The following is a 27,882-nucleotide window of genomic DNA, read 5'->3' on the forward strand; positions in this document are numbered from 1 at the left end:
AATAAAACTTGTAGAATACTCTACTTTCTAAACAAAAGAAAACAATATCTACAAATCATTCTTATTTTTGTTGCTATAACGTGTTCTCTTTTCTTCAAAGAATCTATGCAAAGGTTTACGCTTTCGTTTAGTCCCTCTATTTTTCGTTTATCTTTTTAACTACCAACAAAAATCGGCCATCATATTTTCATCCCATCATCCTTCATATCGCTGTTCTATAACCCTCATATCCTGATGAAATCGTTCGCCTTGTTCTTCGCCAAGATCCAAGATTTTCAGGAAACCAATCCAGATGTGAATGAAAGAAGTGCAACTTGTAGTTCATCAAACACACTAGGTCTTGGAAGTCTTTTATCATTTTTAATACAATTTCTTCGTATTTAGGACACTTCTTGTTTTCTAAAAAATTTGTCGCTACAGCTTTGAAACTAGTCCAAGCACTCTTTTTAACGCTACTCATTGTAGTGATGAATGTTGCATCCTTGAAAAATGTCCGAATCTGAGGTCCATCGAATACACCTTCTTTCAATTTCGCCTCAGAAGTATTTTTTCCTATGTATATAGAGTGAAAATTTTTTTAGAAAACAACAAGAGTCCTAAATACGAAGAAATTGTATCGAAAAATCTTGAGAATTATAGCGAACAACAAGGCGAACGATTTCATCAGGATATGAAGGTTATAGAACAGCGATATCAAGGAAGATGGGATGAAAACATGATGGCCGATTTTTGTTGGTTGTTAAAAAGAGAAACGAAAAATAGAGGGAGTAAACGAAAGCGTAACACTTTGCATAGATCCCTTGAAGAAAAGAGAACACGTTATAGCAACAAAAATAAGAATGATTTGTAGATATCGTTTTCTTTTGTTTAGAAAGTAGAGTATTCTAGTTTTATTGCATTCTCAATCTTCTAGGCTGTTATCTCATGTCTCAGTACAAAAAGTAGATGGATAGATGGGTGGATGGGTGGGTTTTATATGTTGTACAGGTGGATGATAGAAAGATGTATGAATTCATAAATGGATGGGTGGATAAAAAGATGGATCCAGAACTCTGCAACACGAATTATGCTATGAAAATGACGTTTTTAATCTATTTTCTGTTTTTGAATGAAATTGGACTAGCTTGTCTGACTCTATGATGATAAATTGGAATTAAAAGAGTGAAAAATCATACGTCTAGTGAGCTGGTAGAATAATTTGATTTTTTATAACTTTCGTCGATCGTAAATTACGTTTTTTGTGAATTTTGACCTGTTTTTTGAAATTCCCCCCGAAAACTCAGACCCGTTGGGCCAAATCTGAAGGCAGATTCGGATTCAGCGGAAAAAAATACATGGAAATACATGGGTCTGAATACCAGATCCGATACTTTTTTTTATTTTGTGGGGCTGTGATAAAAATCAAAATAATCTAGTCTTTTGGATAATTTTTTTAAAATGTTTTAATTACTCCGAGAGCATTATAATTTTGTTAAAAAAAACTTTATAGTATAATAAAACAACACACCAAATTTCATTAAAATCGGTTCTATAGTTTTCGCAAAATATATATTTTTTTAATTTTGCAAAAGATTTTCGAATTTTCAAAATTCTGCACAGCCTCAAATAAAGCATCTAGATACATGAATTTTTTTTCTCATAGAAAAGACCGCTCAACCCTTCAAATGGTTTTTGAGAAATTGAAATCGTTTGATTAGGACGACCACAGTAAATGTTTAAAGTTAAACATTTTTTTTATTTTTAAACATTTATCAATTTGCAACTAAGTTTTCTTCAAAAATTATAATTTTAAAATACTCGGAAAGACGCTTCTTTTAAAAATAAGTTAAATTTATTTTATTAGATCTCGAGATATAAGCGGTCAAAGTTTATCGGCATTTATCGTTAATTTATAAACAATTTAGCAATAATCTTTGATCCAGTGGCTTCGTTTTTCCGAGTTTAAGCTGGAAAACATTTTCATATTCATAAGTTATCGGCAAGCTGTCGGTCGCACGCGCGAAAAGTGACTCAAAACAAGAAGAGTGTGAGAGGGTGGCTTTCCGAGTACTTTAAAATTATAACCAATTTAAAAAAAAAACTAAATTGCAAATTGATAAATGTAATGTATGCTTTATTTGAGGCCGTGCAAAATATTGAAAATTTAAAATTTTTTTCAAAAAATTATTTTGCGAAAAATATAGAACCGATTTTAATGAAATTTGGTGTGTTGTTATATTATAAAGTGTGTTTTTACCGAAATTAGAATGCCCTCGAAGCAATTAAAATATTAAAAAAAAAAACATCCAGAAGACTTGATTTTTTGCCTTTTTTCATCAATTATTGCTATTTTGCAACATCCGTAATAAATTTAAACATTTTTAACTTGCAGTATATTGTGCAAAATTTAACTCTAAAACTTTTTTCCTCTTCAATATTCTTCCAAAATGCATAGGTTCCAAGATATAAATAAAACTGAGATAAAATAGGATTTTTAAAATTTTTTAAACATTTTTGCAATTTTGAAAATGTTCCGGATCTCGCCGAGCTCTAGGGATCTACACTTTTATTATGTGAGTTGTACTGAAGGTATTCCAGCAAAAATTAGCTTGCCCCTCTTACATCCAAGAAGTGGATATTTCGACAGATCCGCCCTGGTATACATATGACGTTAATATAATTCTAAAGTCGAGTTCAAGGTAAAAACTGAAACCAAAACTACAATATCGAATAAATCATGTTACAATAACTGTTCAATTTTTTTTTAATCCTCCGCACAATCGACAACATATTTAAATACGTTCATTCAGTTTCTATAAGCCAAGACAAATGTTCCTTCTTCTAGCTCCACTTAGAGTTAGTACACGAAATACGTTTACATAAATCATCAATAGTTTTCACTTCAGTACCATCATTATATTTTTTTAAATGTGCCCTTAAAAAGAGTTGAAGAGGTTTGTCAGGTAATCGCGGTCGGCCTCGTCGAATTCATTGTACTTTTTGAAGTTCCTTAAGGTAATCTTAAACATTTTGTTGAAAATGAAGATATGGGACCATCGTACAAGAACCACTTTTGTTGTCGAAAAGCTAAGAAGCTTAAAGAAGTCCAAGCAGATCATTTGGTAGAAATTCGAGATTCCGGAAACTATTCATTCGATATGTCAATATAAATGGTTACATTAAGCAATCGTTGACAATCTTACCCAAAAATTCGAAGAAAAATAGTACTGAAATTGATCCCATTGAATCTCAGAGCTTCATCTGTAACTAACACATTAGGTGTGAATCGTGGATTTTGAGAGTTTAGTTGTAACAACACATTTTAACAGTTGTAAACTGATGTAATCAATACCATGGTAATGCGAACACCATGAAGCTCACAGTAATACTGAATAAATGGGCATTTCTCAAATCATATCGGTGTAATATATCTGAAGAGGCACCAGAAAAGAACTTAATCTACATTTAATAAAGTCCAGTGCTTTTAAATATAGGGTGTCCTAAAATTCAGGCAAGAAGTAATTTTGATAGAAAACACAGGTTTTTAATTAATAATGGCATTTTTTTGTTGTAGATGCATTTGTTTCTCAACAATCACTCGTGGATTCTCTGAACCCCAGATATGACAATTTTGTCGATTAATGAAGCCATCAAACAAAATGAAAACGAACTCTCTTCGCCCTGCATGGTTCTGTTCTTGAGTCAATTGAACTTTATAAGCACGAAGCTGCAAATCCTTCGTGAGAATACGCTGTAGAGAGCTTCCTCGAAATGTCCAATTCTTCACCACGGTAAAGAATTGATGATCCTGGACTCTCAGCAACACTCTCACGAACTGTGTCCATGTTTTGTGTTGCACGACTTGTTGAAGGACGGCCAGAGTATTTAAGATCACCAATTGATCCAGTTGATGAAGTTAAATCACTATTCCGACGATATTTTGTACGAAATTTGCGAACTGCAGCTACCAAACCTTAATTATTTTTAAAATATTGCTCAACAATGAATACGCTTTGTTCTTTCGTGTAGCGCTTCAATTTTTAACAACCCTAAACTGCCAGCTGTCACGCTGCTGTTTTATTTTGTTTTCGTTGACAGCACATTACCGCACAAATGGCGCAAAATTCAAATCTTGAGTGAAATTTGGGACAGTCGATATAATTTTAAATACTATTCCTCGAAATCTGTAAATATTTTTTTGTAACTCTTGGTGATATCGTCTCTTTTTTTTAATAGAGCAAAACTCCAAATTTTTCATTGTATAAGTTGTGAATCACTCTTACACGTCCTGCAATTTCCTTGGTCTTCGATAATACATCTCGAACAATATCGATTATAATCTGTAATCTTTTGAAAACCTTCAAAATGACGGTATTATAAAATTAACAAACTTACAAAAACAGCCAAGAACTTAATTTAAAAAAAGTAAAGGGGCTTCTTACCTTTCCTCACTGCTCTCACTCTCCCTTGTAGACGTCCCTGTGTCGCTGCCGATACTACTCTCCACCTTCTTCACCTCCTTCTGAGGCTTCAGCCTGTTCTCTATCTCGGCGAACTTTTTCTGATTCTCAGGCCTTTCGATGAGCGTCTGCAGCTGGTTCTTCAGCAACGTGGCAGTCTCCAGACTGTCGCACCTGTACGCGTGCACGTGCAGGGGACATTTCGTCACGGGGTTAAACAACAACAAGATACAGGCTATTATGTCATCGTGCTGGTAGACACAAGTGATGGTGTTGTGCGGGATGAAATGCTTTATAGTTTCGTTCTTAGGCTTGGAATTCTTCTGGCCTTGCGATACGATGTTCTGGATGATTTTCAAGCCCTTATGAGACACTTGGAGCGTCACTTTGAAGGGTTCCACGTCTTTTTCTCTTTCTTCCAAGTGTTTTATCACCGGTAGTATGTACTCCGACCCCCTCAGACCCTTGGATTCTTTGGCGCCCAGGAACCACACGTAGTAGCTGGACTTCTTTATGTCTTTTCGTAGCTTCAAAGCCATTTTTATCACATTTTATCCGTAAAAGTACGTCTTTCCTCTTTATGGCACTAAATAGATTCAAAATTTAAAGGCCAGCCACCCACTTATGGCATTTTCTTGAACGATTGGATCGTTGTTCTTTCGAGTTGGTATCTGCAAAACGAATATAGTTCAGTATAGTCATACTTTTTTGTTTTATGTTATGTTTTTATTTATTTAGTCATTGATATCAATATTTTTCTGTTATACAGGACATAGCTAATACGATGCGAAATATCGCTGTCTTAATGTTAAAAATGTTGTCACCGCCGTTCTTGGTAGTGACAATTCGAAATATTTGGAATTATTCAAATTTCTTGACTGAAAACGTACTTACAAGTATTGTATTTTTGAAACCGAGACAGTTGCACAAAAGATATTAATTCTTTTAGTACTCATTAATAGTTCTAACTACTACAAAGTAGAGTTACTATTAATAGCTAATATTATATACGCGTCTACAGAGATATGCATACTGAAATCGCAATTTTGCTGTTTTATAGCAAGGAGATAAGCTAAGTAGTCGAAGATGATTTTTTGTTGTCCACTTAGTTGTAAAACGATCTCAGCTTTATTACTTTTTGACGTGCTTTTTTACTTACTCGAGTTACTTTAATGCTCATACTAAAATTTTATAGACACATCAACGTAGAATCATGGAGTAAATATGGTTTGTAATAACAAATAATATAAATGTAGTTTGGGGGAGAAAATTTTAATGAAAATAATTTTGAACCTGTACAAGTTGTCTGTTGAAAAAAACACAAATTTTAAAGGGTTATTCATTACGGAAAAATAAGCAAAAATAAAACATAACTTCTACGCCTATGACTTTTTTTAAATACTTATGCATAATTGTCATGGAAATATTACATGTAACAAGTTAAATCTGATCGATGTTCTATTGAAAAATAATAAAAAAACAAACATAAATTAGACCTGGAAAAATTTGTAAGTGTAGTTTAACATTATCATAGCACGAAAAAATAACTTTAAACTTTAAAATTGGTGTAACAAAAAAGCAATTGACTAGACATCGGAAATTTTGTAGCGACAATAAAATAAATAAACAGTAGTAATCTATATTAGATATATAGACCAGGAAATCAAGCCCGAAAATGACCATTTCATGCACAAATATATCAAACAAAATTACTGGTCACGTGACTTTTTGTAGGCTCTGTATTTATTTACAATTAGAGAATAAAGAGCAATTTAGTTATAACCTAATATTATCTTATATCCTTGTTTTACTGATTTTCCTTTTTGTATGTTTTTCTTTTATTATTATAACAGTTATACCCTAACTTATTTTACACAACATTCAACAAATTTTCACAAAAAATTTTTGAGTAATCTATACTTCTGGTCGTCATGGTTTATTTATTATCAACTCAAATGATTTACAGTTTATAACAGACATTTTTGTGACATGTACCTAATATAATTTTTAAATCAATTTTACTCCAAACCGATTAAATTTATCAAGATTCACTATTATTTTTCCACAGAAAAATTAACTGACCTTATTTTCTGATCAAGCAGTTGAAAGGTACGATTAAAAAAGTACAAATCTCCACTATGGAACACCTTTATCATTTTTTAGGTATTGGATTCCCTGATATAAAATTTCATGGTTCTGCCTTTATGAATTTTGGAGATGTCCGAAAAAAGATAACTATTAGGTGCTGGTCTCTGAGGACTCTTAGCCCAACTTTTTCTCTGAGTTTTAGTCGTAGAATCGCTGTAAATAATATTTGGGGGGATGCAAAGCACATATACATGCATACATATTTACCAATTTTTTTTTCCATTGCGAGTGTTTTGCAAGAGTGAGTTTAAGTTTTGAAGGAATTAATGTTATTACATTAGAAGTCAATGTAGAAAACATTTGGAAATTGTGAGTGAAGCCAACAAAACTAAAATACGATATTTGTTGAGATAGAATTCCAATTCTGCATCACTTTCTTGGAATTAACCGCATTCGACACCGAGATAGAAAGATATTGGCAAAAATAAAGTTTTTGAAAAATTTTACTACCTTGTATACTACTACTATTATTACTACTTAAACAATATCTTCCGAAATAAAAGACCAAACAAACTTGATTTCACCTTTAAATTTCGTATATTATGAAATATATTATTACAGTGCTAATTATTCAGTTATGTGGTATGGGAAATATTTTTACGAGTGATATTACAGTTATGACAGTTAAAGTAATAAATTATTGTTCATGAACCGCTGTTTAAAAATGTTGAGCATGAGAAGAATGTGGATAGTATATTGTTAAGTCGACACTCCTCTGAAGAAAATCTGATATTCCAGGTAAATATCCATAGCTCGAAATCTATGCATACGAAAGTGGAATGGTCTTTCGCACATTCGTATCAAAAATATTCCGGAGTCATTCAAACGACGTCGACAATTTCTTTGGACATCTTTAGAGATAGCGATAGCATTTTTCCAATAGACGATTGTCAGTATCTAGTCTATATAATTAAATGACTAATAACAGTTTCAAACTGTTGTATTATCAATACTATAAAAAGGTGATTATTCAGAACGATAAAGCCCATGGCCGTAGTGATCATTTAAAAATATTTTTTAACTATGCGATATTTTCAAACTTTGTAATTGCCAATTTTATTTGTTTACCAATTTCCCCTATTGCAAAACAAACATTGCTTTATTCGAGTTAATCAACGCAGATATTTAGGGAAAAAATATACCTATATCTACAAATTGGTTTAAAATGATATTTATTGCAGCATATTTATTTGTCGTAATACCGTAGGCAGTATTGCGAATTCTTTTATCAATAATAAATAAAGTTTTAAAGGTAAGTATTAAAATCTAAATTTAAGCAACAAATTTAAATTGTTTTTAGTTGCTACTTCTGATATCCAGTATTCAGAGATCGCATCAGACAAATGATTCCTACATTAGTACAAGAACACAACTTCTTTTAACTGTAAGTTGGCTCTATATTTTAATAACATTTTTTAGGTCGTTTCACTTTGCAACTAATTCATTATTCTTGTTAAACAGACAGAATTTTCATTTAAAAATAAATGACGAAATGCAGACACCTTCAATAATATATTATCTAAAAAGCTGCAAAAAAAAGTATCAAAACAAAGCATTATGCTAAAGTGAAAACGGATTTGTATGTCAAGTATCATTTAGCAAAAGACGCGACTTCGACACAGTTGGAGCATATAAATTTCTAACGGGCAAAAAAAGTAAAAAAAAATGACAAACTGTGTACTGAAAATTGGATTGGAACGGACTTATTGAATAGCAGGATCTCCTTATTTATTTCCTATAGATTTCACAGCCACACAAAAAATACAAACAATTTTTTTTCTATATTTAAATGTTCATTTATATGTTTAAGACCCCACCGAACGTGAATTCGCGGTCAGAATTGATGGTTCTTTTTCTAACCCCAAGAAACGGGTCATTAAGGTCACGAATTTTTAAAAAATAACAGATTTGCGCCAAATTTACGGGGGTTTTCGGGGTCGCTGATCACGAACCCGAGGTCAATTTAGCAAAATTGAAGATGGCCGACCAAATTTTCAAAAAATAACAGATTCGCGCCAAATTTGATATACGGCAGTTTTCGGGGTCGCTGATTACGTATCCGATGTCAGAATTGCGAAATTCAAGATGGCGGATCCAAAATGGCCGACCAAATTTTCAAAAAATCACAGATTCGTGTCAAATTTGATATGAGGGGGTTTTTCGGGGTCGTTGATCACGAATTCGAGGTCAATTTTACAAAATTCAAGATGGCAGCCCAACAAATTTTCAAAAAATAACACATTCGCGCAAAATTTGGTATACAGGGGTTTCCGGGGTCACTAATCACGAATCTGAGATCAGATTTATAAAATTCGTTTTCAAAAATTTAATCAGTTACCTGTGTACTTTATTACCTGAGATTAGGCAGAAAACCCGTGAATAGTTCTTTTACAGAAAAAAGAATAAGATATACCTAGCCGAAAAAAAGAGGGTTAAAATATGACTGGGTACTCAGGTTATACCTAAAGTAAACAAAATTATTACAAAATAAATTTCGCAATTCTGACCTCGAATACGTAATCAGCGACCCCGAAAACCCCCGTATACCAAATTTGGCGCGAATCTGTTATTTTTTGAAAATTCGTGATATCTGACCTTAATGACCCGTTTCTTTGAGGTTAGAAAAAAAAACACCAATTCTGACCGCGAATTCACATTCGGTTGGGTCTTAACCATATAAATGGACATTTGAATATAAAAAAAAAATTTTTTGTATTTTTCCTAACACTTTTTCGTGAATTTTTGCTATTTATGACCTGTTTTTTGAGGTTAGGAAATTCCTGTGATGTGATAGCTCAATTGTGACACCGGATTCGTGATCGGGAGGCTTTTTTGTGTGGCTGTGTTTTTAATGGGAGGTCATTTAAAAACTAAAATTTTGAAAAATTTTGTTGAAAAAGTACCGAAAAGTCTTTAGTGTAGAACTCACTGCATAGGATTTAGATTCATGTATAGATATACCCTTGAAAGGGTTTTCTATTTTTTCTTTAAGGTTAGAACTTCCCGTACAGTTCCGCCAAAACCTATTTTAATATTCTTGGAGTATGTGAATCAGTTGTCGGTAGTGATAGTAGTAAAACGTTTTACGACTCGTAAACAATGAATAGTCATCAAGCATCTTTTGTTACGTTTAGATGAGATGTCTGTGTTGGGGGTTGCGGTGGTGGTGGTGGTGGTGTTAGCAAAGTGGGAGAATATTGCGGTAAGGCAATCGGTCTATGATCAGCTTTTCGCCCTTGGGGGTCGAATTCGAAAGGGTTGGAGGGGTTTTTGGGCTTTGTTCCCATTGAAACTTTTGATCAGCGTGTTAAGAACTACCGATTTGCCAAGTTTCAGAAAAACATTTTCCATAAGGATTGAGCGTGGTCCTTTACTCGAAGTGTTGAAAATAAGGTTCATACATTCGGGCAGGTTCCTTTTCTTTTATGTGTTTGTATATACCATCCCCTGAGTGAAACATCACGTCCCGAATAACATTCAATCGTTGAATAGTCCAAACGGTGTACAATTTGTATAGTTTTGGCGAATATTTGGCAAGTGATAACATGCTCTAGAATGTATCGATATGCACCATCCACACGATACGGCATTTGTTTACGTTTGACGTGTATGTGTATTCTCGCAAATCTATAGACATGCTCACATTCTTGATCATCATGCTACATTTGTTTGCATTTGACGGACCGGATCATATGGTGCTGGTGTCGTAGTATTTACTTAACCCATGTAGTATACAGGGTGAGTCGGGAGAATCGCACCAAATTCTAGGAATGGATTTTACACGTCAAAATAATAAGAAAAAACTAAAATATTGTTATGCGAAATTCATTTGTTTTCAAATTATAGAGAATTTAAAAAAATTTAGTACTCATGTCATGTTTCAAGTTCAAAAATAGGATATTTGTCAGTATCATTTCATGTTGCAATAGCTTACAATTTGATTACACGTTTGTACGATCAAAATGCCAAAACTTATTCTTTAGAGTATGCAAATATGGTGTTTGTTTATGGTTTTTGTAATGGGAATGCTAATGCTGTTGTTGGAGAACATCGTCAACGGTTCAGCTCCAGCTGTTCTCATTGCTAAATTAACAGATTTAAAAATGAATTACATGTACTTTCAATAAGCTATAAGAAATATTAGAAAATATATAAAGAATGGACTTTTCCCTGTGGCCACCAAAAAAAACTGTAAATTTTCTCAAGGCGATACTGGAATTTTGGGAGTCTGGCATGACACTGTTGTCCTTGAGCGGCACATGTTGCGTACCAATTATAAATTAATTTTAAAGTCGACTTTATATCGACATAAAACGACTTTCTTCTGCTGCTACGTATCGAGATCCGAGACGGCTATGACTTCGGTCAATATACTTTCAGAACAGTCCCCCCTAGCCATTAGCATACAGATGCCCACGGCTAACCGGAGTGGAGCTAGTGAACTCTGAGATTATTTTTTGCCAGTATGTATTAGTGTGAAATGAATAGTTACCGGCGGGCAAGTGGTTAAAGAAAGAATTTTGAAACACGCGTAAATGAAAAAAATTGAGCTGTTATTATATTAATGGCAAAGAAAAATTGTTGGTTAGGAACGCGCGACCTAAGGCAATATATTTAATATTTCTGGAACCCAGCTCTTAATAGGGTCATTCTAAATTTTTTTATATTATTCAAAAGATTTACCTCAACTTTATTTTAAACTTAAACAGTACAGTATACTGTAAATTTACATTAAGCTACTAGTCGCTACTATTGGTCATTGCCGGCACTGCCGACTGATCAACGTAATAAACAAGAAGTGCGTCGTTATTGCTAAACTATGCCCTGTTAATTTAATGTTATTCATATAGTGCTGTTGTGCGTTTTTAGAGTTTTTATGGAGATATTGCACTGCTATAAATACAAAAACGATATACCTAACGAACAAAATAAATTTTGATTTATACCTTCTGATTATAAGGACGCATCATCATATGTAGACTGTAGTGGGCGATTCTTCTCTGTTTCCATTTCTAATTTAAAAAATAAACTTAAAAGAATTATTTAGGTTAGGTGAATATTTAAGGGTTACGATTACATTTGAAATGAGGCAAAACATCAAATAAGGTAAAAATAAGACCAAAATTTCGCTAAACTTTCCAATCGGAATCGCGAAGCCTACTTCAATTTACGCAGGTTCTGTCCCGACGCAAGTAAAGACGCATGTCTGACTCAAATTACCTTCCACGAGAAGGAGAAAACACAACGCGGAAAATGAAATTTTCGACCATGTTTCCAAAATTTCCTCCGAAGTTCTCAAATGAGTTATCAGCCGCCCCCACACCAAAACCGTCGCAGACTACACCGTTGAAGGCTGATACTTCCAGCAAAGTAGCCGCCGATGAAGCGTACATTACTTCTACGCATGCTCAGGTGTCAAAACAACATCGACCTTATTAGGAGTCATTGAAGCTGAAAATCAGCTGTAACCTCCGAATTCTTTGAAACTGCATGGATTTGTACGAAAATTTAGAATAATGCTCATCTTAGGCTCAAGTTCAAAAGTGATATAAATCCAATTGAAGCTTTTTGTTTTTTAAGGGTAAAAACTACCCCTATGTGAAAAAAATTGAAAAAATTAAGTTTTTAAGCATTTTATTGATAAAAATCTTGTTCAAGCACAAAGATTAAATAATGTTCCATGTTCTCGAACATGTTTTATGATATATTTGATCTTTTCGACCCTTTATTTAACCCTTAAAAACTACCCCTATGCAAAAAATAATGATAAAAAATTACTTTTTAAAGATTTGGAATGATTAAATCGTGCAATTATTTAAAATAAAAGTTACCTTATAGCTAATAAAAGAATTTTTCCCTTTCAACCCCTAAAAACCACCCCTGTATTGACAAAAATGATAAAAAATTACTTTTTAAAAGCTTGGAATGCTTTAACGGTGCAATTATTTAAAATAAAAATTCCCTCATTGCTTATGAAAGAATTTGTATCTCATAACACTTTTCAACCCTTATAAATCACCCCTGTGCTAAAAAAATGATAAAAAATTACGTTTTAAATCTTGGAATGCTATAATTGTGCAATAATTTAAAATAAAAATTCCCTTATATTGTTTATGAAAGAATATTTTACTTTTGCCATTTTCAACTCTTATAAACTACCCTTTTACCAATATTAATGTAAAATATTTTTATTATAATCGATTTTTAAATATAATCAATCATAAAAAAAATTGCTACGCTGCATATAAATAATCACACTAAATTTTTTTACTTATTTTATTTGTATAATATAATATATAATATATAAAAATGAGAAAGCCTATTTTGCTCCGAAAAAATGTCATTGGTTTTTTTTACCATAACTCGGTTAATTTTGAAGCTATAAGTATCCTACAAAAAAGCAGATAATTTCAAGAGCTATAAGATCGTTTGCATATAAAACCTTTTAAGTCCTTCGTTTTTTAAAGGGAAAAGATCGAAGGACTTGAGAAAGGTTGTTTTTTCACTTTCACTTCAAGCGGCGATATCTCGTTTAATTTTTGTGCTATAGGAATAAAAAAGCAAAATATTTGTTGAAAAAAAAGCTACATTTTTGCTATCTATCATTTTTTAAGTATCTTTCATAGTTTCAGGGTTATTAAATAAATAAGGCAATTATTTTTTTTGATTAATGAAAAATACGTTTTCAACTTTTACCGTGCATTATTAAAAAAATACGCATTCTAAACCGGTCTAACTTCAGGATCGTATCAAAAACACTAAAACAAAACTAACTGTAAAAGGTCTACGATTAATTTTAATTCTGAAGGAAATGGTACAGCGTTTACTGCTCATTTTTCCTTAAAAAATATGAGCAACCCATCTGTTTGTGACGACAACTCCTTCAATTTTGCTCTAATTAATAAGTGCTCATTTTGAAGGGCTTTTTGAGTACCACAAAAAACTCCAGGAACGTTATACTCGTAAAATTAATCCTTTTTCCGTTATTTGACGTTGAATACATCGATTCGAGTATTCCCCCCCAAAACAAGTCCCCTTCCACTAACCATATTTAGCTTTCTATAGGACGTACAACACTTTTTAAAAAACGATTTATAAGCTACATTTTTGTTCATTACACTTTTTTTAATAAAATGCGTAGTTTTTGAGGTATTCGCGAAAAATACTTTGAAAAAGTGTTTTTTTTTTTCACTCAAAATTATTATTTTTGAAAAAAAATTCCACCCCTGAGTGGAAGCATCAATCGCCGCTGTCACTAATGTTCATTGACCTTTTCTCTAACTATCTGCCAAATTTCACGTCGATTGGTTCAGTTTCAAAGAATTCGAAGGTGAAAAGCTTCAATAACTGTACTACATGAGCAAAATTTCTAAACATTTCACCACTTTAATTAGTATCATTTTGAGCAATTCCTATGAAATATGATTAACAAAATAAATAAGTATGCTATTTATTGGTTTTGTGAAGTATATTATGTTGATTTAACTTTTTTATATAGACCATATATGGGCACGACCATGTTTCCAACTTTCAGAATTTCCTGGAGGTATACATTATTTTCCTTAATTAGACCAATTAATGACATATTAAAGCAGCAAATTGAATTTAATATACATAAGTTGTATATAAATGGATAGGCTTTCGCACTCATGGGCAAGTTATTACTCACTGTACAGGATATTTCGTTCACTTTATTTTTCTTAATGCGTTATTCTCATGTGGTCCATAATTCATAATAACAAGAAAGCGAGCTAATTAAAAATGTTTTAAAAGTATTTGCAATGTATACGGTGTTATCAAAGTAGTCACATAACCTTAAATCAAGTTTTACTATGAAGAATGAGAATAACTGGTCGAATACTTAAATTTCAGCTTAGTTCAAGAAGCAAATATATTTTTTGATAGCTTACAATTGTTACACTTCTAAGATAATTACAGAAAAATCATATTAAAAATCAAGATATTGTGTGTGTGTTAATACCATATTTTCAAGATGTGGTATTTGTATTATTTTGAACTCAACTATTGGTTGTTTATTTTAATTTTTTACTTTAAATCATATAGTTCTTGTTCTAAATATGCCAGAAACCATTACCTTTAGCATAAAATTATAATGCACTTATTTTAAAGAAGCAGACATTATCAGAATGACTACTATCCAAAGATAGGCAAAACCTAGAGAGGTTAATTGTCCAAACCTAAAGGTGGGTATCCATTTGTGTCAAATGACCCGTAACGTAACACCGAACATGTTACGTTACAGCTAGTGGAGACGGAAAGTTGTTGCATGGTACGTGTAACAAATTTGACACGCGTAACTAATCCGGGACGAACCATCAGTTGTCGGTTTTTAGTCATCGCATCAAAGGGATGTAACAGTACTTTCTGCCACATGTTGAGACGGGGTTACCGTTTTGGTCGTAACGTTGCCTGTTGCACATGTGATTTTGTCTTATTTTTGTTTCGTCAGTCTTTTGTATATGGTCTGGGGTCAGTCTGTTTTCTGCAGTGACTAGGAAGAGTGTGTTTTTCTATGTTTGTGCCATGGAGTAAAGAAAAGATTTCCGGAGATTTCCGTTTCTTATTCTTCAAAATTGTATGATGAATAAAAATATATGACGCTGCTGCTAACTGCAACTGCAGTGACGAATCCATTATTGCAGTCAGGTTCATACTACGAGTTTATGTTCCTGTGTCGTCTCGTAACCTTATTTTGTTACGTTACGAAATGAATGATACGACCATAACCACACATACTCTCACAGCGAACCGTGTCACCTTTTGCAACAGGCCGTAACATGTTCGTTGTTACGTTACGGAGCATTGCCGCCTTAAGGCGAACGTCGCCACAGAACGTCTGCGGACTCATCAAGGAACGTGATCGAACGTCGACCCTGATACCTTGTAATTCAGTAACCCTTGGTAGGTAACTGAATTATATAAAATCAATAAGGAATCAAATACTCATATCTATAGGTATTGTAAATAAATATTTTTTAATAAATCCAAAATTTTTACAAATCGAAAGTTGCAGGAATCTACCTCGCCTCCGATGAAGAACAATCGGCCACAACGACGTCTACACCCCCAATCGTCCCTTGAGGTTGGCGTGATGAGGACGGCGTCCCAAAATCCTCTTTGCCTCTTTGCCGGTAAAAATGGCGGTTCTCCCCATATTAGAGATAATCTCCGTAATCAGCTGGCAATTTCCCTAATATTTTTAGAATATCTAAAGTGGTTCCTATTTTTAAAAAAGGTGACGTAATTTTTCCCAATAACTATCGTCCCATCTCGGTCATATGGTAAAATATTTGAAATAGTAATTAAAAAGTGTTTGACAAATTACTTTATTTCGAACAAGTTATTGGGCAGTTGTCAATTTAGCTTTAGAGAAGGTCTTTCGACAGTGCATCCATTTCCCAAGTTGTGAATTTCGTGGTAGAGAAACTTGAGAGGGGAGAGCTGGTTGGGCTTACCCTATATGATCTTAGCAAGGCCTTTGATTACATTTCTCATGATCTCCTGATTGAGAAACTTTTCCGTTATGATGTTAGGGGCATGCAGTTAGAACTATTCAAATTTTACCTTACTTCCAGAAAGCAATGTGTTGCTCTAAAAAATGATAGATCTGATCTAATTGCAGTAGAGAGCGGGATACCTCAAGGTTCGGTTTTGGGGCCCCTACTCTTTAAAATTTATATGAATGACCTTTCTCTCTATTTGTCTCCTAAGAAGTGTATTCTCTACGCTAATGATACATCCTTGATTTGTAGCAATAATAATGCAGTTTCTTTACAATTTGATGTAAATGTATTGGAAAATAAAGCCAATGAATGGTTCGTAAATAATAATCTTAATCTAAATTAAATTTGGATAAAACTCAACGTATAATGTTTTCCTAATGTTACAAATGGATCCACAGTAGAATTAGTGGGTTTGACTATTGATGATAGGTTATGTTGGTCACCTTTCGTTCATACTTTAAAGAAAAAACTGTCGTTTTATTTTTTTATTATTCGTAAATTAAAACCAAATTTTAGTCAAAGTGCTCTCTTAAAACATTATTTTTCATTGTTCCACTCTCATTTATGTTACGGTATTACTCTCTGGGATAACTCTTCCTCTGTTATACAGATATTTAGAATGCAAAAAAAGATTATAAGGTTTATTGCTAACGCAAAGTTTTTGGACCATAGTCAGCCTTATTTTAAAACACTGAGGGTGATGCCTTTATCTACTCTTTTTATATTTTACCAGCTTTTGGAAATACACAAAAATATTAATACGTTTGTTTGTAACTCTAACGTACATTATCATAGATAATACTCGACAGACTAGTTATTTGCGACCGCCTCGTTTTCGACTAAATCTATCATCCAGAAATGCGCCTCAGCTAAATCTTTACAATATTTTACCTGATGCCGTAAAAGAGTTAAACTCTTGTAAATTTAAATTAAGTAACAGGAAATATCTTCTCGAAAATTGTTTTTATTCGGTGCAGGAGTATCTGAGTGCTACCACCATGTTTTTAAATTTTTAATTATTTTTTGTCTTGATTATTTTAATTGTACTTTTCTCGTTATGTAAATTTTGTTAATCTGTTATTTTTGTTTTATAAATTGTGCATTGATTTTTAATATATATATTTTTTACTCTTGACATATGTTTGACTTACTACAATTGTACTTCTTTGTATAGAAAGTAGTTAATAAATTTATCTATCTATCTATCTATCTATATATCTATCTACCTATCTATCTAATAATGATGGTGAAAGACATCATAGCGCCCAACGTGGGACCCGAGTGTCTGAAACATCAACGGAAAACTAGAAGACAACAATATGCTTATTTGCTACTGTAGTCACATTAGTCTTATATAAGTTATGAGTATCAGTTAACAGTTTGTTATAATAATAAAAATTCAGTCATAATAATTACTAAATTTTTATTGTAAAGGTTAGTAGGCAAATAAATTGGCCAACTTATTGAAACATTTAAGGAAGGTTCACCTTTATGAACATCCTGGATCAGAGTTGTATGTATGAAACATTCGAAACATTCTGCACCCCACCTTTTGCATTTGTTTCGCAGACAACTGACTATATTTGCATTACTGTTTTTCAATATACATATTTAATGTTACGTTTCCCAAGATTTCATTATTTGTTCAGTTAATTCATAATCCTCACACGTTACACATTAGACCACTTTAAATAAATAACAGCCCAAGACATGCACGTCCACATCCATATATTAAATTACTATTGCAAACACGTAGGATTATTCCGAAATGCTACCGACTCGGAACCGTTAGAATGGTTTGCAAAATTTAAATTGCGCGTTCGTTTGTTATTTCGTGACTATTTTTTTCTTTGCTTTTTTGTTGGAAACATATTCAAATACATAAACTTTACGTGGAACATATTTGAATTCGAACCGCATTGTTGAACACCGTGAAAAATATCATTTCGAAATATGGATTTGTGTCAGAATTACATATTTTTGTGCAACGGATTGTGATCCCTTTGCAAATGAGAACGGCCTACTTGGTTAATTATTTACTTTTCACAATCAGGCGTATAAAATATTGCGAGGCAGTTGCAAACAGAAAGGACATAGTCAACCTGAATAACTAAGAGAAGAGAAAGAAAATCTACCAATAATATTAGTATGGATTTAAGTGTGATGATTAGTGACAAGTAAAATTTAGTTCATACATTCTGTCAAAAAAGTATCCGGAATATTCAAATAATCATCAAAATTTATTTTGTTTCTATCAAAATAGACTCCATTTCAGGCAATTCAACTCCTTCAGCGATTTTTGTTTTATTACTTCTATCGACTTGAATCATGTTCCATGTAATTTAAGTTTGAAAAAGAGAAAAAAGTCAACAGAGGCCATATCCGACGAATACGGTGGCTAGTCGATGACATTCATTAAGTTTTTGGTCAAAAATTCATTCACAATTATCGCTTTGTGTGATGGTACATTTTCGTGGTACAAAATCCAAGAATTGTCCTTCCAAAAATCTGGTCTTTTGTGACAGATACTCTCTCTCAAACGTCTCATGTAATATTCTTTGTTGAGTGTTTCTCCATTCAGAAGGAATTCTGTGTGGACAACACCATGATAGTTAAAACAGTCAACATGAAAAACGCCATTCCGAAGCTTGTTGGCTCGTTTGCATGTCAAACTCGTAAACCCATATCTCGTCACCCATTACGATGCCTTGCATGAATATATAGTCCAAATTAGCAAACATGTCTTCAGCGACATGTTTGCGATACTCTTTTTGAAGAAAATTCAGGTCTTCTGGAACCAGCCGTGCTAGTCTGCATTTCATACTCAAAATATCAGCTAAATATCAACGGTTTGCAATCATTATTTCCTTCACTTTATCGAAGTTTTCTTCAGTTGAAGATGATGACAGATGACCAGAACGTGGCAAATCATCAACAACGTTTAAATGCTTTGTATCATTCGTATGCTTGAGTTTTCGATAAAACTCAATTTTCGTATGTATTTCCCAACATTTGCAACGATTTAGCATAAGAAATTCAGTTGGTAGCACAAAATTTTAGGCAAACTCTTTGTTCTATCACTATACAATATACATACTTTAGGTGAACTAGCAAAATTAACAGCCATAAACAAACTACTCGACAGACCGCGCTCAAATTTCGCATCAAAGTAGAGTTATAGTGCTACTAACTTTCCATCAAAAAAGAAATCTACTTCACGTAGAATTTTTAATGACAAATTCCGGATACTTTTTTGACAGAATGTATATTCAAAAAGCTTCACTTGAGTTTCATCCTAATTTTAATTTTAGAAAGACTTATTTGTCTAATTTAGAAACCAAAATTCAAAATTCGTCAATATGATTTCAAAAAGCTTTATTTAAGTATATTTCAGAAAGTGTAAATTGATTTTTAGATAACATTGCTTATGTCACAGAAACCATCAGCTATTATATTAGTGTCTGATATCAAATTTATCATATGAAATACGTTTAATGTTTGTTGGTATCGTTTTAAAACCTAATTTGTCTTATTTTTTTTTATATTTCTGACGAATTCCGATAATCATTTGAATCTCTCTGAAATACATAGGTATCGCATATTCGAAAGTACAACTGACTTGAGGTATATATAATTTACATTTTCTGAAGTAAAACTGACTATTCTGAAATGCAATCATGTCTTCTGAAATAAAATTAAGTAACTACTAATACATCTGAAGCTTTCTGAAATGTATATTGAAAATATTTATAGGTACAGCGAAAAAGAAACGAAACTTAGCTTCGTTTAAAAATAAACTGTCAATGACAAGAGAAATTATCTTTAAATTCCAAACTAATTAAATAACGACTACGAAATGTTGATCTTTTGTGACTTTTATTTATCTTCTTCTTGGTATGAAAATTTCAAATCTTGTTTCAGAAATTTTGTATTATTAGAGCGATGAACATATTAAAAAACTTTTAACATAAAGGTATATAAGGTGTTTTGTAAGTTTACGCCGTGGTTTCGAGATCTTGAACATGCAGAAGTTTCACACAGATCAGATATTCATAAATATTTACCAACATTGAATAAATTTTCAAGAGATGTGAAATTGTCAAAATATTATGTAAATCTATTAACATTTTGTAGAAGTAGAGTTAGTTTTCTGCTGGCGCTTTCAGATATAGTAAAAATTTGAAGGTCCCAATAACAAATTAATTATAGCCGGATTTTTTCGTAAATACATATATTTATTATTTTAGTCCTTAATTTTGAGGTATTTTGTTGTGAACCTGGCCAAATACATATAAATGTTAGGCCATCAATTGAGAAGAAGAAGAAGAAGAAGAAGAGGTATTTTGTTTTCTTCAGTAGTTAAATAATTGCCTATATATGTCATGTTTTTTTCTACCCAAACGACAAAGCAGGTATACGCTAATTTGCATATATATGTTTACACAACATCGACATCTAAATATAGATTTTTAATACTTTTATTTTTCCTCCCACAAGATTACTACTAATGCAATTTTTTTATAAAACACATGGTTTTGCCATAACTTTTATCAATAAATATATTTTATTTAATTCTTTCCACTTATTACTGGCTGTACTTTCTAAAAATTAGTCATAAAAATTCATTGACTAGAAAATTTATTATAACTTTTATTTTACATAGGTACACTAAAATATCACACAAAAATGTTATCTTCCCCAATTACAGTCACAAAAAAAAACAATAAGTATTTACTGTTTTTTTGCTATATAATTGTCCGTCTAAACCCAGTAAATTAATTATCATTTAAAAAAAAAAACGATCTTTTTGAATATTTTTCAATAATTTTCATCATTTTTTGAAAATAAAAATCTATGATCAATTTTATAGTTAACAAATGCTATTTAGGCACTTAACTCCACAGAATCTTATGATTTTTTTAGCAGCAGTTGTTACCAATTTAGTTTTTGGACTAAATGTGAATAGAATCATTTATTTGGAAAAGAGTGATTGCAAAAAATTTACTAAAAATTACTTTAATTAACTTATAAGTAATTTTCAAAATTTGATATGTATATTTTATTATAAATTGTATTTAATTGAAAATATTTTTAACTATTATTTTTTTAAATCTGAAATACGCTTAGTTGCCATAAAATGAAATAAATCGATAGTAACTGTAAAACTGCTCATTTCAAAGAAAAGATTTATAGAAATCTTTTGTTATAAATACGATTTAAATTACAATGTATCAAAACTTAAAAAACAAATTGGATTTTTCAATTTTCTTATTACACTAAAAAAATTTAATTCTGTACCTTGATAATATTTTTTACAATTTAACGACTATTTAAAATTAATTTATAACAAAAACAATCTTTTTTCAATTAAATTAAGAATTTTTAAGTTACATATTCTCCTTCTAATCAAATGTGATGTACTTATTTTAGATTTAAAACAATAGTAACCTGAATTTTCCAAATAAAACAGAAAACACTTATTCTACATTTAAGAATAGAATGCTCTAAGTAATCAAATACCCAAAATACTTGATGGAGCCTAAATTCTGAGGTTTTAGTGTCAATGTTTAACCTAAAAAATAATTACCCAAATAAATGCTATTTGTTTTTTAAATCTTGAACACGCTGAAACGTTTATAACATACGTTTTTTCATCTCTAAATTAACCTCCTTTGAGTGGCAGTTGCAGCTCCTAAATTTTTAAATAGCAAATAAGGGATTGTGATATCTCATTTGAAAGGTCTTTTTTATCCTCTATTCAAAAAAAAATTCTATGGTTTTAATATTTATTGCAAAAATTAACGATCTGCTTGACGAAATTTTGTTACAACAAACAAAAACATAAAAACTTTCAGCGTTTTGTTCTTGCAGGCTAGCAAAAACAATTTCAGTGTTCTTATTCAATATTGTCAACTAAAAGAAATCACAAAATTTATCCAAAATTCTTCAAAACTGGCATTGCCAGTTTTATTGATATTTAATTGACAACTATAAATAGTTGTTGTCAGTATTTTGTGTATTGTTTTGAGTTTTGTTAATTGCAATTCCTAAACATGGTTTATTTAACAGATATGTATAAAATAACAACTACACAGGTTGGTTATAGAGATAGAATGTGATCACAGGCCGAAGTTGTTCGCCTATTTCAAGAAAAATTTCCTGATTTGCCGTCTACATCCCAAGGTACAATTAGCAAAGTTGAAAATAGTCCAGTCACTGAAGGCGAAAATAAGTTAAAAGCTCCCAATTTTTTCGGATTGCATGGATTTTCCTAAAAATTTGCATTCAAGCTCATCTGACTCCCCACTTCAAAAGTTATATTATTTAGATGTATGCTTTTTTCTATTTGGGGGTGAAAACTACCCTTGTACGAAAAAAATGCGAAAATCGCAGATTTACGTATTTTAAAGATTCAATTCATGTTCAAATATGTTGGATAAAGTTCCTTTCATGTTTTTTAATATAATTTATGAAATTTAATTACTTTTCAACCCTTAAAAATCCTTAAAACTACCCTTCCATGGCCAAAAAAGTAGAAGGAAAAAGTTTTTAACAGTTCAAAAATACTTTTGGTGCATTCACAATGTATTGCATTTCTTTTGTTATTCATTAGAAAGTTTACGACTCACTACAAAATTAAAAACCATCCCTTATAATAAAATAAACAAAAAATATTATTGAAAGCTTGAGATGTTTAATGGTATGCATGTTGAATTATAAACTTTTTTATTGGTTTCCAAATGATCTAAGATATATTGCAATTTTTCAGCTACCCAAAAAACCCTTATGGAAGATCTACCCCTCATAAAAAACCCTACCTCTTATAGGAAAATTTCCTAAAAATTATATGTGAGTATGATGATATAATTATTATTTTTTTAATTTTATTGAATTTATTCTTAATATTTTTTATTNCATTGAATAAATTTTCAAGAGATGTGAAATTGTCAAAATATTATGTAAATCTATTAACATTTTGTAGAAGTAGAGTTAGTTTTCTGCTGGCGCTTTCAGATATAGTAAAAATTTGAAGGTCCCAATAACAAATTAATTATAGCCGGAATTTTTCGTATACATATATTTATTATTTTAGTTCTTAATTTTGAGGTATTTTGTTTTCTTCAGTAGTTAAATAATTGCCTATATATGTCACGTTTTTTTCTACCCAAACGACAAAGCAGGTATACGCTAATTTGCATATATATGTTTACACAACATCGACATCTAAATATAGATTTTTAATACTTTTATTTTTCCTCCCACAAGATTACTACTAATGCAATTTTTTTATAAAACACATGGTTTTGCCATAACTTTTATCAATAAATATATTTTATTTAATTCTTTCCACTTATTACTGGCTGTACTTTCTAAAAATTAGTCATAAAAATTCATTGACTAGAAAATTTATTATAACTTTTATTTTACATAGGTACACTAAAATATCACACAAAAATGTTATCTTCCCCAATTACAGTCACAAAAAAAACAATAAGTATTTACTGTTTTTTTGGTATATAATTGTCCATCTAAACCCAGTAAATTAATTATCATTTAAAAAAAAAAACGATCTTTTTGAATATTTTTCAATAATTTTCATCATTTTTTGAAAATAAAAATCTATGATCAATTTTATAGTTAACAAATGCTATTTAGGCACTTAACTCCACAGAATCTTATGATTATTTTAGCAGCAGTTGTTACCAATTTAGTTTTTGGACTAAATGTGAATAGAATCATTTATTTGGAAAAGAGTGATTGCAAAAAATTTACTAAAAATTACTTTAATTAACTTATAAGTAATTTTCAAAATTTGATATGTATATTTGATTCTAAATTGTATTTAATTGAAAATATTTTTAACTATTATTTTTTTAAATCTGAAATACGCTTAGTTGCCATAAAATGAAATAAATCGATAGTAACTGTAAAACTGCTCATTTCAAAGAAAAGATTTATAGAAATCTTTTGTTATAAATACGATTTAAATTACAATGTATCAAAACTTAAAAAACAAATTGGATTTTTCAATTTTCTTATTACACTAAAAAAATTTAATTCTGTACCTTGATAATATTTTTTACAATTTAACGACTATTTAAAATAAATTTATAACAATTCCCTAGCTACAGTTCAAATTTCAAGTCAATCCAGTCCACCCGAAAAAATTGGTAAATGCTTTAGTGACTGGACTAAAAGCAGTTTCGCAAAAATGGACCTGTACGCAGGTAAAAAAAGAAGTTTTCAGTGCAATGGGTAACTGTACCAATTTAGACGTTCTGCTTGATTCAAAGAAAACCCACATAGTTCAAGTCGACAAACAGCTTCAGCATTGAATGTTTCCCATTTTTCGGTCAATTAGGATTACTCAAGGGCTTAATGAGGACGAATTTAATAGAAGAACATATTTTTCTGAACAAATAACAATGTTATCCAACTAGAAAATATTTTGTTTTCTAACTACTGGACTAATGAAAACCATCACTGAATAAGACAAAAGTTTAAAATTTGGGCGGGGATTTGATGTCAATTTGAATGGAGATAATTATTTACCTACTTCTGCTCCAAAATAATATCGTGCCAACTTTGGCAAACTTATATTCTACACTGTACCTATAATATAAAATTATTTCTTTATTGATTTTTTTTTAACTCTTAATTTCTATTTATTTTTTAGTATTCGCATTCTCGAACATCAACTTGAAATTTTTGCATTCGCATACGTATCCGCGAATATTAAAAATCCCACATCCGGAACAACCCTACTAAAAAGTACCGAATAAAATGACGGATATACATTTTACCTAAAAAAAAACCGGTATACCTACTCTCCATACTGAATTTTTTTCACTTACTTTCTAAACCGGTGCAATTTGTTGATAAATAATTAGGATATGCCTACAAATTTGATACCTTACAAAAATACGCTAGAAGCGGCATTTTATCGTACCGTTTAAGGTACCATGACCCGGTTTATTTAGTCCCGCCTCGAGCAGAGTTAATACCAATTTAACTTTTGATTTTGTAATACAAAACCGCGTGAATACTTGTTCGGGAACCTAAATAAGAATTAACTGTAAATTTAGAAGATGTACTTCATCACCAGTACCAGCACCGGCTATAACACGAAACAATTCGAATTCTTTACGTGGAATAGACTACAATTTAGTAGCAAATACTACGAAATAGTAGGAATTAAAATTAAATTAACTAAGTAATTAAGTTGTTGAGATGTAATTTTATTGTTACGCGGTCTTCTCATTGTTAGTGGAATGGATAGGTTGTAAATCCATGGTAATTAAAGCAATCTTTCTATAGATAGAATAACTAAAAATAAATAGACGCATTTTAAGCATTGCAAGTGGTCGTTGTACTCTCAGTCGTATTTGCCAACTTAGACAACTCACAATCAGTACCGTTAAACAATAATTAGCACCTAATTATTTTTGGCGTATAGTCAAACATAAATAACCACTGTATCATAATAGTTAAGATTGCAAGCGACAAACAGGTTAGCTTATACCTTATTGTGAAAAATCTTGCAGATTTTGTGTCAAATAGATGACTGTTATATAATATACAGGGTGATTTCACTTTAAATACAAAAACTGCAGGAATAGATTAGTTGACAAAAAAATAAGTAGAGTTTGCTCTATAAACATTTTCCTGGCAGACGTGGTATTCGAGATACAGCGAAAATTATATTGTCATAATGCGCTGAACGATTTGAATGGAATTTACTATAGCGTATTTACTTAATTAGACCTTTTATTGAATGTAATAATATTAACCTCGTAGTATTAACCAGTGGCGTGCTAGTGAAGGTGCCGCTCCGTTTTCCCAAGAAAAAAATATGCCACTGGTGATTTTTACGAAAAAATCCATTATTGTCAAATCTGGACCCCTAGGAGGCCACTGAACTGGCCCTTGTCTCCCAATCCACTGGTCTGGAAATGTATGGTCTAACCATTGTCTTACACTTGCCACATAATGCGCTGAGCATCCATCTTGTTGAAAATAAAATGAACGGAAGGTTTTCTAATTCACCGTCAAGAAAATTTCTCACATATAACTCCGCATTACAAGAAGTGTTTTTTCGGATGAAATGGATTGACGTGAAATTTGAACTGTAGCTACGGAATAGCCCAAGAAACAAAAGTTATATAGTGCCAATGTGTGCTTTTACCCTAGGGGTGGATGCCACCCCTTCTGGAGGGTGGGAATTTTTTTACTAAAAACAACCTCACGATTCGATAGAGCGAATTCTAAGCAAAAAAATGTTCTATAAGAATTTTTTGTACAGTCAATACTTTTTGAGTTTTTTGCGCCTAAACATGTTCGTTTTTAGCCCAAAAAATGCATGTTTTTGCGCCATTTTTCGCGAATATCTCAAAAACTACAGTTTTATCAACAAAATTATCATAAGCAAAAATGAGGGTAATTAAATAGTAAAGAGATTACTTTTTTTAATTTTGTAGGTGGTATGAACCCGAGTTATGACTCCCAGAACTTGAAGTCAATTTCGAAGATAGCTATAATCGAAACGTTCAACGTCCTGTAGTGGAAAAATTAAAGATTTTTCGAGGAAAACTTATACAGGGTGTAACTAAATAAGTGTAAAACAATTAAGGGGGTGATTCCTCATCGAAGAAAAGATAGGATCTTTCATATAAAGAAACTTCATTGGAGCATCCCTTGTTAAGATACAGCCCCTTAAANACATACGAACTCGTATAAATGTGTATGTACCTATATTATTAAAATACTTACTCAAATCAGATCACAAGTGCTCCAAAATACACAAAGATGATCATAATTTACCCGCTCCGAAAATTTTACCGAAAAAATGCGATTAATTTTTTTACCATAACATTTTGTAATTTTAACCCATTAAATTCCCTATAAAACCCATTTTATAGGGAATTTAAAGCACTTTAAGTTATGTGATTTGCAGTTTTTTTGAGGCCTTCGTTTTTTAGATTTGTAAGCCAAAATGGCTCAGGAAAGGCAGTCTTGGAGCTTAGTTTTGAGTTTCTAATGGACATAACAAAATCCTACAAAAATTTAAAAAAAGCAAATTGTTCAGTAAGAAAAAACCTACAATTTCTTATTCTATAATTTTTTTATAACTTTGTTAGTTTTTGAAATATTTTGGAAAAAGGCGATTTTTAAAAAATTGAAAAATTTTATGTAAAAGTAAATGAAACATTTTTTTTAAATTTAGGCTTCTAAAATCATTCAAATCCCCAGAATCTACTGTTAATACATAAATAAACTAAATCGCAGAAGGAATACGTTTAATTTTTTTTCCGTCAGGTCATTAATTTTAATACCGATTTTTTTTTCTCAAAAATCAAGACAATCATTTTATTTTTATTTTAACTTCATTAGTTTTCATGTTAACGACTTTTACCACCAATTTAAAGCTCTTTTCAAGAACTTTAATAAGTGTTATATAAGTTTTCCTCGAAAAACCTTTAATTCTTCCGCTACAGGACGTTGAACTTTTCAATTATAGCTATTTTCGAAATTGACTTCAACTTCTGGGAGTCATAACTCGGGTTCTATACCACCTACAAAAATAAAAAAGCAATCTCTTTGCTATTTAATTACCTTTATTTTTGTTTATGATCATTTTTTTGATAAAATTTGTAGTTTTTGAGATATTCGCAAAAAATGGCTCAAAAACATGCATTTTTTGTGCTAAAAACGAACATGTTTAGGCGCAAATAACTCAAAAAGTATTGACTGTACAAAAAATTCTGACAGAA

The 27,882-nt window shown here is 31.4% G+C and overlaps 1 protein-coding gene across 2 annotated transcripts in view; it reads right to left on the reverse strand.

Annotated features, from left to right (window-relative positions):
- LOC108903173 (trichohyalin-like) overlaps positions 1-27,882 on the reverse strand; it is a 175,907-nt gene that overhangs the window by 63,256 nt on the left and 84,769 nt on the right. For both annotated transcript variants that reach the window (XM_018705262.1, XM_018705263.1), the window contains exon 2: positions 4,422-5,110. In XM_018705262.1, the coding sequence (XP_018560778.1) occupies positions 4,422-4,978 (557 nt within the window). In that variant the 5' untranslated portion in view covers positions 4,979-5,110. The remainder of the gene's footprint in view (positions 1-4,421; positions 5,111-27,882) is intronic.

This window comes from Anoplophora glabripennis, unplaced genomic scaffold (assembly GCF_000390285.2).
Source record: "Anoplophora glabripennis isolate ALB-LARVAE unplaced genomic scaffold, Agla_2.0 scaffold138, whole genome shotgun sequence".
NCBI lineage: Eukaryota > Metazoa > Arthropoda > Insecta > Coleoptera > Cerambycidae > Anoplophora > Anoplophora glabripennis.